The sequence below is a fragment of the Corvus brachyrhynchos genome, unplaced genomic scaffold (genome assembly GCF_000691975.1).
Source record: "Corvus brachyrhynchos isolate BGI_N302 unplaced genomic scaffold, ASM69197v1 scaffold524, whole genome shotgun sequence".
In the NCBI taxonomy this organism is placed as follows: Eukaryota; Metazoa; Chordata; class Aves; order Passeriformes; family Corvidae; genus Corvus; species Corvus brachyrhynchos.
The window spans coordinates 178,119-197,342 of NW_008237881.1; the positions used below are offsets into that span (position 1 = coordinate 178,119).

At 40.9% G+C, this 19,224-nt stretch overlaps 1 protein-coding gene across 1 annotated transcript in view; it reads left to right on the top strand.

Moving 5' to 3' along the window:
• Nucleotides 1–11,144, top strand: part of LOC103614457 (transportin-1) — a 163,506-nt gene extending 152,362 nt beyond the window's left edge. The window contains exons 23-24 of the mRNA XM_017732593.1: nucleotides 5,712–5,854; nucleotides 10,725–11,144. Coding sequence (XP_017588082.1) covers nucleotides 5,712–5,819 — 108 coding nt within the window. The 3' untranslated portion in view covers nucleotides 5,820–5,854; nucleotides 10,725–11,144. The remainder of the gene's footprint in view (nucleotides 1–5,711; nucleotides 5,855–10,724) is intronic.
• The last annotated feature ends 8,080 nt before the right edge of the window (nucleotides 11,145–19,224 follow it).

The window sequence follows — 19,224 nt, forward strand, 5'->3', positions numbered from 1 at the left end:
GCCTGTCTTTCCATCTTTCAGCCTGTTAGTACGGGTGCCCGTTGCAGCCTTTCCCCTGCAGGCAACTCACCGAGCAGCGGACACTCCGTTATCGGGTCGGTCCAGGCACGGGAACAGGAAGCACCAGCGCTACGGTTCCTTTTGCCTCCCGGTCGCTGCTTACCGGGGCTTTCTCGCTCGTCCTCTTGTCATGCCGTCCTTGTATCACGTTAGCGTCACCATTTGCGGAGGATGAGGGAAGATGCGGACAATCAATATGATTGTTAGGCAAGCTTCGTTTATTAGTGATTCTGCAATTACATTTATAGCCGGCTTTATTAGCTAATCATAGTTGTCCTTAGTTGATTGGATAATTCTTAAAAGTTACATTTTCTTAGCTCTGCCCAGCTGTGGTTAGGGCTGTAACTCACATCCTTGTCTCGCTTGACCGCAAGATCCTATCTCTGTCTAGCAGGCAGGCTCACAGTCATGCTTACCTTGCTCATTCTTGTGGTTAGCTGCTGGGCTTGCAAGCGCTCTTAAGTTTCATGTCCTCTTTCTTGCAGCCATCCTTCCACATCTGGGTTAGGAAAGAGAGGTGAATCTGTCTGTGGAAGGTCTCTTTCAGGGAGAAAAGCAGTAAATTAACTTGTGATACTGTAATATTATTGCTACATGCTGCTTAAGAACAGCTCTGCTTGAGAAAGTTGTGTTGAGGGTGAACTCAGTATCATGAGCTTTAACTTTGACATTGCCTTTTTTGTGAGGATGTTTTCATGATAGACTGTTCCACGATTGAGTACCCTTGAGTTTAAAAAAGAAAAATAACCCAAAACTTTAGAGACTCTGCATTATTTTCTATTAAGAGGAGCCATTTAATCTGCTTTTGTTCTTTGGTATATTTGCCTTTTAACCTACTGTTTTCAAGCTAAAATACTAAGACCTCTTTGACAGTATCATTCAATTTTTGTAGCTTTCAGTTAATTTATTACATTGGAGGGTCCAGACTGAAACCTGTAGATTTGATTATTTATTTCCCCTCTTATGCTGTGGATCCCTGTTCTTTCAAAACACAAAAGATTTTAATAGCTTCCTTTTTAGTAACAGTTTTCTACAGGTTCCATGGAAAAAACACAGCTCTCACAGGATGCTTTTGTTTTTGCAAGAAATTGACAGGCATTCATTCTGTCAAATGCTGGCAGTGGTTCTGGCTCAGCTTTCCTCCCAGAACATATTACAGGTTTAAAAAAATAAATGTGAACTTGGTAATCTTAACATATAAGCTGTGTCAATTGACAAAATGTTTAGCCTAACTCTAGGTTGTCACCATAGTCATTAAAACTACATACATACACATATGTATATTTGTATAGAATATATATTTATATATTTTATGCTAATCTGTGTGCGTAGCTATATTGTATATGTCACCCTTAACTGAAATGTTGGGTTTTTTCCTTTAAGAAAGACATTAGAATAAAAAAATCACACCCTTAACTGAAATGTTGGGTTTTTTCCTTTAAGAAAGACATTAGAATCAAAGAATCACAAAAAGGTTTGGGTTGGAAGGGACCTTAAAGATCATCTAGTTCCAACCCACCGCCATGGACAGAAACACCTTTCACTAGACCAGGTTGCTCAATGCTCCATCCAACCTGGCCTTGAACACCTCCAGGGATGGGGAGTCCTCAACCTCTCTAGGCAACCTGTTCCAGTGTCTCATCACCTTCACAGCATCTAATCTAAACCTGCCCTCCTTCAATTTGAAGTCATTCCCCCTTGTCCTATCACTCCATGCCCTTGTGAAAAGTCCCTCTCCAGCTCTCTTATTAAGCCCCCTTTAGGTACTGGAAAGTGCTCTAAGGTCTCCTTGGAGCTTTCACTTCTCCAGGCTGAACAACCCCAGCTCTCTCAGCATATCTTTGTAGGAGAGGTGCTCCATCCTTCTAATCATCTTGATAGCCTCCTCTGGACTCGCTCCAACAGGTCCATGTCCTTCCTGTGCTGGGGACCCCAGAGTTAGATGCAATACTCCAGGTGGGGTCTCACCAGAGCAGAGGGGCAGAATCCCCTCCCTCGACCTGCTAGTCACACGTCTTGATGCAGCCCAGAATACAATTGGCTTTCTGTGCTGCAAGCACACATTTCTGGCTCATATCCAGCCTCTCATCCAACAGCACCCCCAAGTCCTTCTTGGCAGGACTGCTCTCAAGCTGTTCATCCCCCAGCCTGTGTTGATAAGAGGGGTTGCCCCGACCCAGGTTCAGCACCTTGTACTTGTTCTTATTAAACCTCATGAGATTCCCATGGGCTATGGGACTTGGACTTGTTGAACTTCATGAGGTTTGCACAGACCCACCTCTCAAGCCTGTCCAGGTCCCTCTGGATGCCATCCCTTCCCTCCAGCGTGTCAACTGCACCACACAGCTTGGTGTCATCAGTAAACTTGCTGAGGGTACACTCGATCCCACTGTCCATGTCACTGACGGAGATCTTAAACAGTGCTGGTCCCAACACTGACCCCCAAGGACACCACTTGTCACTGGTCTCCACTTGGACATTGAGCTGTTGACCACACTCTTTGAGTGTGACCATCCAGCCAATTCCTTATCCACTGAGTAGTCCACTGGTCAAATCCACGTCTCTTCAGTTTAGAGCCCAAGATGTCATGCAGGACAGTGTCAAATGCTTTGCACAAGTCCAGGTAGATGATGTCAGTTGCTCTTCCCTCATCCACCACTACTGTAACATCATATAAGGCCACCAAATTTTTCAGGCTTATTTTGCCTTTAGTGAAGCCATGGTGGCTGTCCATAATCACCTCCTTATTTTTCATGTGCCTTAGCATAGTTTCCAGGAGGATCTGCTCCATGACCCTGCCTGGCACTGAGGTGAGACTGACTGGCCTGTAGTTCCCTGGGACTTCCTTATTTCCCTTTTTAAAAATGGGGGTTATGTGTCCCCTTTTCCAGTCAGGGGAAACTTTGCTGGACTACCACGACTTCTTAAATGTGATGGATAGTGGCGTAGTCACTTCCTTGGCCAGTTCCCTCAGGACCAGTGGATGTATCTTGTCCCATGAGCTTGTGCACCTTCAGGTACCCTAAATGGTTTCGAACCCAGTCTCAATCCCTGCTTTCATCTTCTGCAACTTGAACAGTGTGGCTGGAACACTTGTTGGTGAAGACTGAGGCAAAAAAGTCGTTGAATACCTCAGCCTTCTCCACGTCCTGGGTAACCAGGTCTCCCATATCTTTCCTGAGAGGACCCACATTTTCCCCGGTTTTTCCTTTATCTCTGATGTACCTAAAGAAGCTTTTTTTGTTACCCTTGATGTCCTTGGTCAGGTTTAATTCTATCAGGGCTTTAGCTATCCTAACCTGATCCCTGACTGTTTGGACAATCTCTCTGTATTCCTCCCAGGCTACCTTTCCCTGCTTCCACCCTCTGTAAGCTACCTGTTTGTGTTTAAGTTTGTCCAGGAGCTCCTTGTTCATCCACACAGGTGTTCTTCCCTGATTTCCTCTGTTGGGATGCATTGCTCTTGAGTCTGGAGGAGACAATCCTTGAATATCATCCAGCTCTCTTGGGCCCCTCTTCCCTCCAGGGCTCTATCCCACGGCACTCTACCAAGCAGATCCCTGAAGAGGCCAAAGTCAGCTCTCCTGAAGTCCAGGGCAGTGAGCTTGTTGTGCACCCTCCTTGCTGCCTCAAGGGTCTTGAACTCCACCATTCCATGGTCACTGCAGCCAAGGCTGCCCTTGAGCTTCACATTCCCCACCAGCCCCTCCCTGTTGGTGAGAATAAGGTCCAGCATAGCACCTCTCCTCATGTATTCGTCTTTCACTTGGAGAAGGAAGTTGTCATTAGCACATTCTAGGAACCTTATGGATTGCCTGTGCCCTACTGTGTTGTCCCTCCAACAGATCTCAGGGTGATTGAAGTCCCCCATGAGGACCAGGGCTTGTGAACGTAAGGCCACTCCTATCTGTCTGCAGAAATCTCATCAGCTCAGTCTTCCTGGTTAAGTGGCCTGTAGCAGACCCCCACTATAATGTCACCTGTCTTTGCCCTCCCTTTAATCCTGACTCACAAGCTCTCAGTCAACTCCTCATCCATCCCCAGGCAGAGCTCCATGCACTCTAGCTGGTCATTGACAGAGGGCAGCACACCCTCCTCATCTCCCCTGGCCTAGCCTTCCTAAAGAGCCTGTACCCTTCCATTCCAGCACCCCAGTCATAGGAATCATCCCACCATGTCTCTGTGATGCCAATAAGATCATAGTCTTTCTCCTCCTGTTTGTTCCCCATGCTGCATGCATTGGCATAGAGGCATTTATGTTCGGCCCTGGATGAAGCTGACTTTCTGTCTGGAGTAGCTGGAATTCCTTTGTGCTGCCCTTCAGGTTCTCTCCTGCTGACCTTTGATCCCTCTTCAGGCTCTGGACATCTCTTGCTGGCTCCAGCATCTATCTGAGTGAGATGCCATGCCATCTCACACCTTATCACTGTTAAACCTGATGATGTCCCCCTCCCCCATCATATCTAGTTTAAAGCCCTGTCAATAAGCCCTGATAGCTCTTGACCCAAGACCCTCTTCCTCCTTTGAGAAAGATGAATCTCATCTTGTGCTGGTTTGGACAAATTTGGAGGAAAAATATCCTCTGATAGAAGGCAGGTTACAACCACCCCTCCCCCACCAGGTTCGGGAAAAAAAGAAATTTTCCTCGGAGGAAAGTGAAAGAGATAAAAACTACTTATTTAACAAACACACAGGAAAAGGATAATAATGCTAAATAATAAAACTTCTCTCTGTGGAGAGAAACCTCGGAAAATTTCAGAGTCCTTCCGTAGGTGTAATCTCTCTCCTCCTCCTTGGAGCTGGGTGGTGGGCCCACCTCCAGGGCCTCGCTGGAAAATTCTCCTGATGTTCTGATATTAAAACAGTCCAGAAGAGAAGAAGGGAAAAAAACGAGGTCCCAGGAAAACAAAGTTCAACTGTCCATCTCTCTCCGGAGAAAAGGAGCCGGAAGCTGGCTGAAAAGCAAGCAGGGTGCTTCCTCTGCTCTTGCTGTTGTTGGAAGCAGAGGAGTATGTATATGTGTCCTTGAACAACTGCTTTGAAAAGTTTGCTTGGTTTTTTTTCCTCTCCCCCCTCTCAGTCTCAGTTTAAAGGCACAGAAAGGCACAAAGTTAATTTCTGGGCATAGAGCAGCGATAGGGGATACACATCATAAAGTCACCCCAAGACACATCTGAATCCAGCAAGCCCAGTGCCATGTAGACCATTCCATTATCAAAGAAACCAAAATTTTGGCAGTGGCACCAGTCACGGAGCCATGCATTAATAGACTGGGTCCATCTGTTTTTTTCAATATCACTGCCTGCACCTAGAAGAACAGACGAAAAAATAATCTGTGCTCCTGCTTCCTTCACCAACCGTCCCAAGGGCTTAAAGTGTCTTTTGATCACCCTTGAACTACGCTCTGTGACTTCATTGCCACTCGCGTGGAGGACAAGCAATGAATAGTAGTCCAGAGGCCGAACCAGTCAAGGAAGTTTCCTGGACTTCCTTTTTCTCTTAGTAACATTTAAATATCAAACTGAGAAATTCAAATGGACAGATGCAGAATCCAGCAGTTTATGGCTTACTGCATATGCTGCTAGTAAATAATGATTGTGTATCTACTGTTAAATTATTATCTTGATTTCCCTCCCCCCTCTCATTTATAGATTCTTCATGGATTTAAAAATCAAGTTGGGGATGAGAATTGGAGGCGTTTCTCTGACCAGTTTCCTCTTCCCTTAAAAGAGCGCCTTGCAGCTTACTATGGAGTTTAACCTTATGCACTGTGGCTGCAGTCCCATAATTAGAGGTAAGCACACAAATCTTCCTTGCTAAACAGAGCTGTATAACAAGTCTTCCTCCCTGTTTACATTATATGAATCATAATTAATTCACTAGACTAAAATTTTTCAGATATGTTGGAACAGCTACCTTTCCATACACACAGTAACGTATCAAGATAAGGTTGGAAATGTAGGTGTAACAAAGTGCCTGTTTAGGTTTAATAAGCAAAATGATTATTATAATCCTCAAGCCATCATACTAAAGTAACAGGCTCCCTTATGTCTTATGAATTAGTAGATGGCAGATGTGATCTAAGGCAGGGGTATTTCCCTAGGATAGGAAAGCAAGTTTGTTAAGACACTTTAGCAATGAGAAGTTAAACACATTCCTAACTACATACTATATTACCTTGGCATTGAATAAAGAATGTTATGTTAATCATATAATCAAAGAATATCCTGAGTTGGAAGGGACCCATCAGGATCATCAAGTCCAACTCCTGGCCCTGCACAGGACACCCCAAGAATCACACCATGTACCTGAGAGCATTGTCCAAACACTTCTTAAACTCTGGCAGGCTTGGTGCTGTGACCACTTCCCTGGGGAGCTTAACTACCCTCTGTGTGAAGAACCTTTTCCAAATACCCAACCGAAACCTCCTGTGACACAGCTTCAGGCCATTCCCTTGGGTCCTGTCGCTGGTCACTAGAGAGAAGAGATCAGTGCCTGCCCCTTCACTTCCCCTCATGAGGAAGCTTTGGACTGCAATGAGGTCTCCCCTCAGTCTCCTCCAGGCTGAACAAGCCAAGTGACCTCAGCACTCCTCGTATGGCTTCCCCTCTAGACCCTTTACCATCTTTGTTGCTCTCCTTTTGATGCTCTCTAATAGCTTTATATCTTTCTTATTTTGTGGTGTCCAAAACTGCACACAGGACTAGAGGTGAGGCTGCACCAGTGCAGAGCAGAGCGGAACAATCCCCTCCCTTGCCCAGCTGGCGATGCTGTGCCTGATGCACCCCAGGACACTGTTGGCCGTCCTGGCTGCCAGGGCACTGCTGACTCACATCCAACTTTCCATCAACCAGGACCCCCAGGTCCCTTTCTGCGGTGCTGCTCTCCAGCCTCTTGTTCTCCTGTTTGTCTGTACATCCAGGGTTGCCCCATCCCAGGTGCAGAATCCAGCACTTTTCTTTGTTAAACTCCATATGGTTGGTGATTGCCCAGCCCTCTCATTTGTCAAGGTCTCTGCAGAGCCCTTGAGGGAGTCAATAGGTCCTCCCAGTTTAGTGTCATCAGCAAACTTACTTAGTATCCCTTCAAGTCCTGTATCCAAGTCATTTATCAAGATGTTGAAGAGAAATGAGCCTAAGATGGAGCCCTGCAGAATCCCACTAGTCACTGGTTGGCAGCCTGATGTAACCCCATTTACTATAACTCTTTGTGCCTGACCCATGAGCCAGTTGCTCACCCATCGCATGATGTGTTTATCCAGCTGTGTGCTGGACATTTTGTCCAGAAAGATACTGTGGGAGAATATCAAAAGCTTTACTGAAATCCCAAACAGACTTCTCTTGGTCAACTAGGTGGGTTATCTTGTCATAAGACAACATTAAGTTTGACAAGCAGGACTTTGCCCTCATAAAGCCGTGCTGGCTGTGACCCATGACTGTTGTCCTTCAGGTGTTTTTCATTAACTCCCAGAATAGTGCTACAGCATTGGTGAATGGGGTAGAGCAAATGACATCATCTACCTGGACTTATGCAAAGCATTTGACACTGTCCTGTATGACATCCTTGTCTCCAAATTGGAGAGACATGGATTTGATGGACGGACCACTCAGTGGATAAAGAACTGGCTGGATGGCTACACGCAAAGAGTTGTGGTCAACAGCTCATTGTCCACGTGGAGACCAGTGATGAGTGGTGTCCCTCAGGAGTCGGTACTGGGGCTGATACTGTTCAACATCTTTGTTGGTGACATAGACAGTGGGATTGAGGGCACCCTCAGCAAATTTGCTGATGACACCAAGCTGTGTGGTGTGGTCAACACACTGGAGGGAAGGGATGGCATCCAGAGGGACCTGGACAGGCTTGAGAGGTGGGCCTGTGCAAACCTCATGAAGTTCAACAAGGCCAAGTGCAAGGTCCTACACCTGGATTGTGGCAAACCCAGACACATCTACACATTGGGCAAAGTGATTGAGAGCAGCCCTGCAGAGGATTTGGGGGTGATGGTTGATAAAAAACTCAACATGAGCTGGCAATGTGTGCTTTCAGCCCAGAAAACCAATGGAATCCTGGGCTGCATCCAAAGGAGCGTGACCAGCAGGTTGAAGGAGGTGACTCTCCCCTTCTACTCTGCTCTTGTGAGACCCCCCCCCCTTGCATACAGTTCTGTTGTCCCCAACATAAGGACATAGAACTGTTGGAGCAAGTCCAGAGGAGGCCACAAAGTTGATAAGAGGACTCAAGCACGTCGCCTATGGAGACAGGCTGAAAAAGTTGGGGCTGTTCAACCTGGAGAAGGTTGTGTGGAGACCTCATAGCAACCTTCCAGTATCTGAAGGGGTCCTAAAGGGAAACCAAAGAGGGACTCTTCGTCAGGAACTGTAATGATTGGACAAGGAGCAATGGGTACAAATTGAAAAGGGAAATTTAGATTAGATATTAAAAAGAAATTTTTTACTGTGAGGGTGGTGAGACACTGGAACAGGTTGCCCAGGGAGGTTGCGGATGCCCCAACCCTGGCAGTGTTCAAAGCCAGGTTGGATAAGGCCTTGAGCAACCTGATCTAGTGGGAGGTTGTCCCTGCCCATGGCAGAGGGGGGTTGAGACTAGATGGTTTTTAATGTCCATTCCAACCCCTTAACATTCTGTGATTCTGTGATTGGTGTCATTGTCCTGGCTGTGTGGTCTATAGTAGACTCCCTTGATGACATCCACATTATTTGTTTGTCCCTTAATCCTTACCTAGAGGTTCTCAATCGTGCCAGTGCCAACTGCAAGCTCCTTACATTCGCCTGTTCATTGCATGCAGTGCCACCCCCCACATTGCCTGCCCTGCCTATCCCCCCTGAAGAGCCTGTAACCATCCAACATTGGCACTCCAGTCACAGGACTCATCCCACCAGGTTTCATTTATGCCACTGTGTTGTGGTTTAGGAATAGTACTCCCCAATTCAGTGCCCCCACCAAGACTCTTCCAAGGTACATGCCACTCACTCACTTCCCCCCCTTCACTTTCCCCTTCCCACTCCAGGGATGGAGTTGAGAATTGGAGGCACAAAAAGGTGAAAACCACAGGATAAGAACAATTTACTGGAAACAGCAATGAGATAAGGAAACAGTAACAGCAACAATATTAATAACAAAAGGTATAAGACAAAGAAATGATTTACACAGAAAGTAAAACAATACTGGACTGTTTCACCCACCACTGGAAAGGAGAGAGTGAGTCCCTACTCCCCTCACAAGTGAGGTGAGATAGTATCAAATAACATTAGGGTCTGGCCATGCCCCCCGACAGCTACTGTAAAACATTAACCCTGTCCTGGCCAAAACTAGGACACAATGATGCCATACCTCAGGGACTGGGCCAAGGCTTTGAGCTCCTCTTGCTTGTTCCTCATGCTGTGTGCGTTGGTACAGAAACATTTCAAGTGTGGTTCATTGTAGCTGATACCTTGTGTGACAGATTGAAGAATCTCACTGGCACTCAGTCCCTCAAATTTGGGTGTGCCATCCCACTGATCATCTCTGGCAAGCCTGGTTTTGCCCCTTTCCTCATTTCAATCTAGTTAAAGGTCTATCAACGAGCCCCACTAACTCCAGTGCAAAAACCCTTTTTTCCCTCTGAGAAAAATGCATCCTGTCAGGTGTCAGCAGGCCTGGTGTTGTATATAATCTGTAACTTTCCTGACTGTAGATGTTGATGTTTTGTGCATGTTGATGTGTTTAATATTTCCATGTTCCACTTTATGCATCAATTCACAATTGTTATAGTTCTGTCTGGAGAATGATTCAACTTCAGAAAAGAACAGGGATTGTGCACTCTAGAATACTTGTATTCTTATACCACCTTGCTTTGTATGCTGTTTGTTCACAATGTATAAATCAAGCTTTCCACATGTAGTGTGATACTGTGAAGAGATTATTATACTACCCAGAAAAAGAGGGCAAATTAAGTTTATTCATTCAGTCTTTATATAAATTTGATACTTGCTCTAGAATTTTTGTGCTGAAATTATGTCAGTTAATCATACAATTCTGTTTTATTGTTGAATGGACAACTATTTAAAAGTCAGCCTAAGATTTGTCAGTCAGTGACATAAGAAATTGAATTACATTTTTGATCTGAACAATGGATTAAAAAATAAACCATTTTCAAGCATTTACATATTATAAATTCGGGAATTTTAGTTCTGAAATAAGTGGGTTTTTTCATCCTAATGGAGAGGATTCCAAAGTGGTTAAAATTGACAATTAGTCTCAGCCATAGTGTCTCCTCAGTACAAAACATCTTGTTTAATCCACCTAAAAGTGAAATTGCTAGGTTAGTAGAAGGTATGTTTAATATTCTTTCTCAAACTACCTCATAATCTTGTACTAAAAAGGCACAAGCTTGTTAGAATATATAGGACTGCTTTTATCTTAAATCTAAGCCACAATAGTGGAATTGTCAGTCTAGCTTTAAAGTATACGGTGTTGTTTCATGAATTTATTTGGTACAAATGGGCTCTTTTCTTAAAAGGGAAAATCTAGGCTTAAATTTGTTTTTACATTAAAGGTTGGCACCTACCACTTTAAAAAGGCAAAAAGCTCTTTGTTTATGCACTGATCTGTCAGTTAAGGTTCAAGATAAGATTTAACTATACCTCTATCTTTTCCTTTTACAGGTCCTTCAGTCTGAGAGACTATGAGGGAGCCTCTGCACCCAGGGAAAATGTTACCCTTTACTGGGGGGAAGGGTAAACCAGTAGGGAATACAGTACAGTCCCAACCCTACTGGGAGGGGTGGGAGGGAGGTGTTGCTGTCACTGTATTAAGTCGATGTTGGGAAATGTTTTAACATCTGGAGCCTTTGTCGGTGGAAATAATCTCCTATTACAACTCTGCACTGGATGTGAAGAAGAAAAAAAGTCTATTAACAAAACAGCACATTCTGGATTATTGTGGGGAATTGTACCAAAATAAGAACCATATAATTGAACTATAGGGATACATAAAGAGGAAAACTATTTTACGCACAATTAAGGAAACCTACAAATGGAGGTCACAGACAGTGAAAGGCTTTCTTTTTTCTTTTATGTTTTTTTAAAGTAAGGATTTTCTACATTATTTCATCCTGCTTAATAGGACTCCTAGATAATTTGCATGTTAATGAATAACTAAACAAATTAAATTAGTACAGTTAAAATGCAGCTTGTGTCAGTATTAGGAGCAGGCACTTGTAGTGTACAATATAGAAACCCCGTCGAAAATTAAGAGAGGTTAAGCTGGACAAAATGAAGTAGCCTGCAAGCTGCCAAATGAGTCACTCCTTTCATTTTTGGGGTAAGGGGAGGGAGAAATCAAAGGAAAGATTCACATCTTAATTTTTGCATTTAAAAAAATTAAAGTAGCATCATTTGGTTATTGTAATTAATTAGCTTTAATTTCTAGAGTAAGGCATTATTCTTAACATGCCGTTTAAGGTTCAGGCATGCATTCTGGCTCATAGTGATCAGAAGTAATTTAAATTAGTGGGAAAGTAGCATGCTTGCATCACATAGAGTGAAACTGGTATACATTTACCTATGTCACACCAGTCTCATGTTGCAGTTTACCAATTCAATATAGCCCTGCAGTTAAAATTCTTTTTCTGAGATTCTGTGGATCTTATTTTTATTAAGAATATAGTTATAAAGTACTGTAGTTAACAATTAGGCCTTGAAATACCTTTTTAGGATCTGTTAAGATTAAGATTCATATCGTATTGTGTGTAACCTGCACAATGTGGAAAGCTGATATAACTGTGCAAAATATTTGCCTCTGTGCTGTCAGTGTGATGTGCTTTCTGCATGGTTATATGCTAGTGATTTTTAGCAGAATCTCTAAAAATGAGTTACATGGTAAGACCCGTTGAAGGCTGCATAAATGTTAATTCGCACGTAAAGACAATTGTAGAAGTTGATGACAATTGCTATATTTGTGTTTATTCCCATTCAGTGTATTGCCTTTTATGCTTAATTTTTGTTCACAGCATGATATTAGAGATGTTTAAGTTAGTGGATGTAATGCAGGGTATCTATAATGTATTGGCACGTTGGTGGCCCTTTGTGATATAATTAAATGCACAAGGGTGCAAGTTTAAAGCTAAAGAATGAAAGTTGGTTTGGATCCTCTTCATTTCATTTGTTTAGCTTTTCTGTGGATTTTTTTTTTCTTTTTTTCTCTACTTACATGTATTCCTGTGAATAAATCTTTGTTAAGTTAATCCTTTATTCTTCTTTCAATGTGTATTTTCTTATGCACTGTGAATGTGAAATCCTAACTGGTACACTTGATCTTGTGTTCATCTGAAAATGGCAAGTCTCTATTTAGATTGCCTAAAGAGTATCCCATGATGTTAAAGGAAAATGGAGAGACTTAACTGTGCTGGTCAGAGGTGAAACCGCACCTTTCCATTTTTCAAGTGCTGCATAATTAACCTGCAAAACAAAGCCATAAAAGCCTTTTTATAGATTTCTTTTCTCACCTTTGCATTGCAAAATTGGTTATCGGATAACAGTTTGGGTTTTGGTTTTTTTGGTGTTGTGTGGTTTGTTTGGGGGGGTTTTGTTTGTTTTGTTTGTTTGCAGTTGTGTGGTATTTTTTAAGAACTTGCTGCTCTTTGCATGGTTCTGTTCTTTGAGTGTTAAATGATTTAGCCATTGCACTGAAGTTTGAGCTGTATGACTGTGGACTTATAAATGCTGTTATGCTGTTTTAAGAGTTTGGGGAGGGGGGTGTTTACATGCACATTTTAAATGTGTCTCGCTCTCCACCCCATCCTTTTTTGTTTTTTGTGGCTTTACAAATATGAATGGATTATGCCTGAAGAATAGTTTGAACATGTACTGTATGAAGTACATTCACTAATGCTAGTACATAGTATTTATTCAATTTGGTCAAATGTGCATGTGATAACTTCCTTTCAAATTACATTGCTTTGGTAGCAAATACAAAATTCTTAACTAATAGCACTGAAGAAAATTTGTAAGAATTTTAGTCACTAAAAACACTTTGAAACCAATTTTTGAAAGAAGAAAAAAACCCAGTAGGATATTATTTTAGACACAAATTGGCTATAATTTTGAGTGCATTTGAACATTAGGGAAGAGTTTCAGAGAAATGACATTAAAAGAAATTGTAGAATAGAAAACCTACCTAAATAATACTGTAGCATTACAGCTAGAATCTGGGTTTAACTAAACTGTTGAAATTTCAGAAAGCCCCTTTAACCAAATAAACCCACTTCACCTCACATTACCTTAGGATACTGCTTTTGTACATAGTATTTTAATAGGTATTCGTACAGATATGAACTGATCTGGTACAACAGCAAAGAAAATAATTAAGGCAGAAATAAACAGTACTGACAAAATAGTCTATCAGTAAGTTGCCTTGTGGTATATTTTAAAGCAAATAAACTATATTCCTAATGCATAATATAGTGCAGAGATTTGCAGAAGCCATTTAGGGTCTAATCTGAGGCAAGAAAAGTTCTGAATCAGCATTAACAGTTATAATTCAATTATTGCATCATGGGATAAATAAAAAGCATTTCAATTCTTGTAGTGTAGGCTTGACAGTTCTTGAATGTTGACTGAATGTTTATATTGGTAGAATTGTGAATTTGTTACATTCCAGTGTTTCTGCCTCTTGGCATGCTAAAAGTACGGCTTCATTTGCTCCTTACACACTGAATAAAGTGCTGTTGGTCTGCTAAACTACAAAAATAGCCGCTGCTAAGTAATGGTGTAGATTTTCTACTTGAATACTTTTGTTGTAGGAGCCTCAGGAGGTCAGTGTTTACTGTTTTTTGTATGTCTTTTTCCTGTTTTAAGTTTCCCTTTTTGAAGGATTCAGAGTGAAGAAAAGCTGCTGATCAACCTAAGTTGATAACAGAAAGGGTATTTAAAATCCTTATAAAATGCATCATTTTCGCAGTTCTAAATTGCTGTTAAATTATATGTTCAATACTAAATTTTTTTCTTGATACATTCAGGAAACAACTCTTTTCATTTAGGAAAAACTCATTAGAATAGTTCATTATTCTAAGCAGGGCAAGAAAAATATAATCAATTTTATAATTTTTTTTCCCCAAGCTTGATTATTTTCTAAATTGGTGAATATGTATATATTTAAATTGTAATGAACTAATTCTTATGCTTTAGTTTATTACTCCTTAAAGCTTGTACTCAAAAGATCAGTTTTGAAAAAATGAGTTTAAAATTTATAATAATTATAATTTTTTAAAGTTATGAAGCAGCATAAGTTTTGTAACTAGAATTATTGATACACTGTGGATTTCATGGGGGTTTTTTTAGGACTTTTATGTAAGCATAAATTTTAATTACTTATACTGCATATATTGTATAATAGTAAAATGTATATTTTAACGCTTCAAGTAGTTTTACTCAAGTGAAACTCATTGCTACTTAGAAATATTCAAATACTAGCTTTATCTCAGGTGAATACTCTTGTACCCTTTTTGTTCAGAACACATGCTTATAAAAATGTGTCTTAATTATATCAGTTTATGTATTTCATATTAGGGAGCTCCTCTGTCTTAAACTTACTCTAAATTAACCTTCTACTGTTGGACAAGAATGACTTTTGCTTCACCTATTTTATTCATATTGAATGTATTAACAGATAAAGGTGCAAAAACATTCTTCCCTTGAGGAGAATGCATCCATATTCAAACAACTGAAATATTTCTTGAAAAATGCTCTAAATGTAACATTGTATTAGAAATCTTTTCTTTCAGATTTTGTCAAGGAACGAAGTTGCAAATTAACACTAATTGCTTTGATGCTCTTTCATGAGCATAAGTGCATAAAGCTTCTACATAGGGTCTAAAGAGTAACTTTTTATCTTAGATAAAGGTTAAGATCTACAGTGAAATGACTGCTGTAAATTGCAAAACATCCTGCAGTTACTTCAGGTAGATGCTGATGTGGTTTGCATACATATTTGTGATATATTACATATTTTCAGTAACCTCATCTTGAGTAAATAAAGCTTGATCAGTAGCTGTGTATTTCACTCACCTATGCATTCACCAGAATGACTTGCACCATCAGTCTACGTTTTTTGGTCTGACACTGATGCCTGTTCTTTGCACGTAATGGGTGGAGCAAGCCAGTGTTATATTTTTAGTTTAAATGGAAAACTCTGAGGTGAGTATTCTTGTTGCTTGCCTTGTAGAGTATATTCTCCTAAAATAATAAGGATACTTACTTGAATGCATTTGTGAGGGCAGTTAAAATGTCTCTATAAAAGGTGAATCCCTGTCTGGTGTTACAGTATACTTTTTAAGTAAGTCAAGTCCGCATCTCAAAGAATTCAGTGCTTATAGTATATCACTTTTCTATAAGCTGGTTCTATTGTACTACTTTCACCTAAGGTATCTATTTCCTTACTTTGGGTGAACAACAAAACTGAGAAGACCTAGGTGATCTTTGTGGGAAAGCGATTAGAAAAAAAAGATGGGTATAAGTAGGTTTCTTTGGCTGTTGAAATCCTCAGTGTAATACTTTCTTTTTCATGGGAAGACATAGGTAGCTACGTATGTCTGACTTACTTATACTGAACACTTCTAAAATTTTCAATTGGATGCAGTATAGAAAATAATTTAAATATAAAGATGACTGATCTTTCTGCTGACAACTTAGGTTGTATGAGTTTTGCTTGAAAGCTTTAAAAGTGATGTTTCTGTTTCTGCCACAATGTTGGAATGTGTCCTTCAAACATATCCTCCTGCAACCTTTCAAACTGTACTAAATTGAGTGATATTTCTTGAAGTCTGCCTATTTGCTAACAGAACTTCATTTTAAATAGAATATTGTTTTAATTTTTGATAAGCTGCTAAATTTTAGAGTTTTTGGGGCCACCAAATATTTTGAATCATGCAGAGAATATATATTGTACTGTAGTAATTTTGTATCTACATTTGTATGATGTGACATAATAGATGTGGATGCTAATCACTGCTTGACTATGTTAATAAAGTTGTTAAAATATATATGTTGCATTCCAATTTTTAATGAAAGATGAAAATGTCATGTTCAGCTTGTGTTGTCTGACTTGGTAGGGTACTCTTTGGGTTCACACATGTAAGTTCTGGAGTCTCTTGAATAAGGAGGATTTAAATTTTTTGTGAATGAAAATGATCTTTGGATAAGCTAAGGTTAATTCAGTTTAGATGTTTTATGCTGCTTGGGGGCCAGTAAATGTAGACATAGGAGGTTTACCTGAACTGAAATTAATGTTAGTGGGGTAATACTGGTAACTGCTTTACTACTGAGAAATGTTACATTGCCTGTATTTTTGTTTGAAACAGCTGATGCTAGCTAGCTAAATCTGACCAAATGAGGATGTTGTCCCAAATATAGATTCTACCCAGTGTGCAAGAAGCCAATCCACACACAGTCGAGGTATTTGTTTAATTCATGTCTGCACAGAGATGGGTGCTGGGTGATGAATCCACAAAGCTGGCACACCTTCAGTATGCTAGTTACACGCTTTCATATACTTCAAACATTGAAAGATCATAACTTCCAGTATATGCAACAATCTAAAACTACATTCATTGGCTAAATACTTCACTTTCACTTAAAGACACAGTACCCATTTATTTTATCACACATGCTCTATAGGGAAGGAACTTATGTGAGTAAGGGGCTTCTACCATCTATAGATGTGAATTTTACTATGCTGGTTATCTGACTAAGCACAAAAGTTCAAGTCAAAGACTTGTTTGGTCTCATCAATAGTTTGTTCCTGCATTATCTCCTTGTTTGGTAAATTTATGGTGCCATCCTCCTCTGCTGCTCACTTATTTAGTAGATTTATGGTGTTATATTGTTCTCACTTCTCAATGGGGTCTTGCGGTGTCATTCTCATTACTTGTGTTTATCAATAATTGAGTAAAAATTGGAATAAGCTAAAGCTAAATGAAAATTATTCAAGACCTTGAACCAAATCTTGCAATGGTCTTAGTCTAATTTTATCTAGCTTTTATGGGGTGATAATGCAAACTGTTTAAAGGTCTGTTCTTAAACTTATATAAATTCCTGATACAGGAGTCTCTAAAATGAAAGTATGAAACTAACAGTAGTAGCTCCCTGTACAAAATTTACCCATGTTGATCTGATTGTTTTATGTTTACTTCTAATATTTACAGTTGGTCAATAACATATAAACAATAGACAACTACGTCTAGCACAGGGACCTTCTGTATTGTAATGAATTCAATAAAATACATTATCATGATATAACTACTAAGTAAATTCATAATAAAATGTATAGTAGAAACTAATTGCTGCATATTTGGCTGAAAGTCTGCTTAAATAAGGACTTCAATTTCTGCCTCCAGAAGACCATGGAATAGCTGTTGACAGCACAGTAGGTGTGCAGAGACCAAGCTGATTAGAAAAGAGATCAGTTCCTGTTGGCTATGACATGAGTAAACCAGTGACTGGGAAGGCAGGGTGTAGTTTTGGTTTTGTCTTCATTCAAATAGCCCTCCCCACTCCCATTCTGTTGTGGGGTACTTGTTTTAGAGCATGCTGCTGTCAAGGGGGAACTTGAACAAAACATCTGACTATTGACTCAGGCCTGAGTCTGAGGTTAATTAATACTTCTATATACAAACAAGATGAGTAGAGTAAGTACTAGCATCTTAAATAAATGAAAATAATGTTATCACAGAAACAGAATGACTTGTGTTGGAAGGGACCTTAAAGATCATCTAGTTCCAATCCCCCCACCATGGGCAGGGACACCTTCCACTATATCAGGTTGCTCCAAGGCCCATCCAACCTGGCCTTGAACACTTCCAGGGATGGGGCATCCACATCTTCTCTGGGCAAACTGTTCCAGTGGCACACTACCCTCTGAGTAATTAATTTCTTCTTAATGTCTAATCTAAATCTCTCTTCTTTTAGTTTAAAACCATTCCCCCTTGTCTTTTTACTATCTGCCTATGTAAAAAGTTGCTCACTCTTTTTATATTATATATGTTTATATTATATCGCTCTTTTTTATATCCAGCAGCACTTAAAGTAAGGCAATCACTAATCTAGGACTTTCTTAACCAGCCGAGTCTGCAAAGGAATAGTGTGCATAATAGGATTGTCCTTAGGATTTTTCAGTATGTGCCACTTAAGATACAGATGACAAGATCAGCATACAGAATATAGAAAGGTAAAATTTAAGAGCAGCCCTTTGTTGCTGTTAGAACTCATTATTAAATGAGGGCTGGGCAATCACCAACCATATGGAGTTTAACAAAGAAAAGTGCTGGATTCTGCACCTGGGATGGGGCAACCCTGGATGTACAGACAAACAGGAGAACAAGAGGCTGGAGAGCAGCACTGCAGAAAGGGACCTGGGGGTCCTGGTTGATGGAAAGTTGGATGTGAGTCAATAGTGCCCTGGCAGCCAGGACGGCCAACAGTGTCCTGGGGTGCATCAGGCACAGCATCGCCAGCTGGGCAAGGGAGGGGATTGTTCCGCTCTGCTCTGCACTGGTGCAGCCTCACCTCTAGTCCTGTGTGCAGTTTTGGACACCACAAAATAAGAAAGATATAAAGCTATTAGAGAGCATCAAAAGGAGAGCAACAAAGATGGTAAAGGGTCTAGAGGGGAAGCCATACGAGGAGTGCTGAGGTCACTTGGCTTGTTCAGCCTGGAGGAGACTGAGGGGAGACCTCATTGCAGTCCAAAGCTTCCTCATGAGGGGAAGTGAAGGGGCAGGCACTGATCTCTTCTCTCTAGTGACCAGCGACAGGACCCAAGGGAATGTCCTGAAGCTGTGTCACAGGAGGTTTCGGTTGGGTATTTGGAAAAGGTTCTTCACACAGAGGGTAGTTAAGCTCCCCAGGGAAGTGGTCACAGCACCAAGCCTGCCAGAGTTTAAGAAGTGTTTGGACAATGCTCTCAGGTACATGGTGTGATTCTTGGGGTGTCCTGTGCAGGGCCAGGAGTTGGACTTGATGATCCTGATGGGTCCCTTCCAACTCAGGATATTCTTTGATTATATGATTAACATAACATTCTTTATTCAATGCCAAGGTAATATAGTATGTAGTTAGGAATGTGTTTAACTTCTCATTGCTAAAGTGTCTTAACAAACTTGCTTTCCTA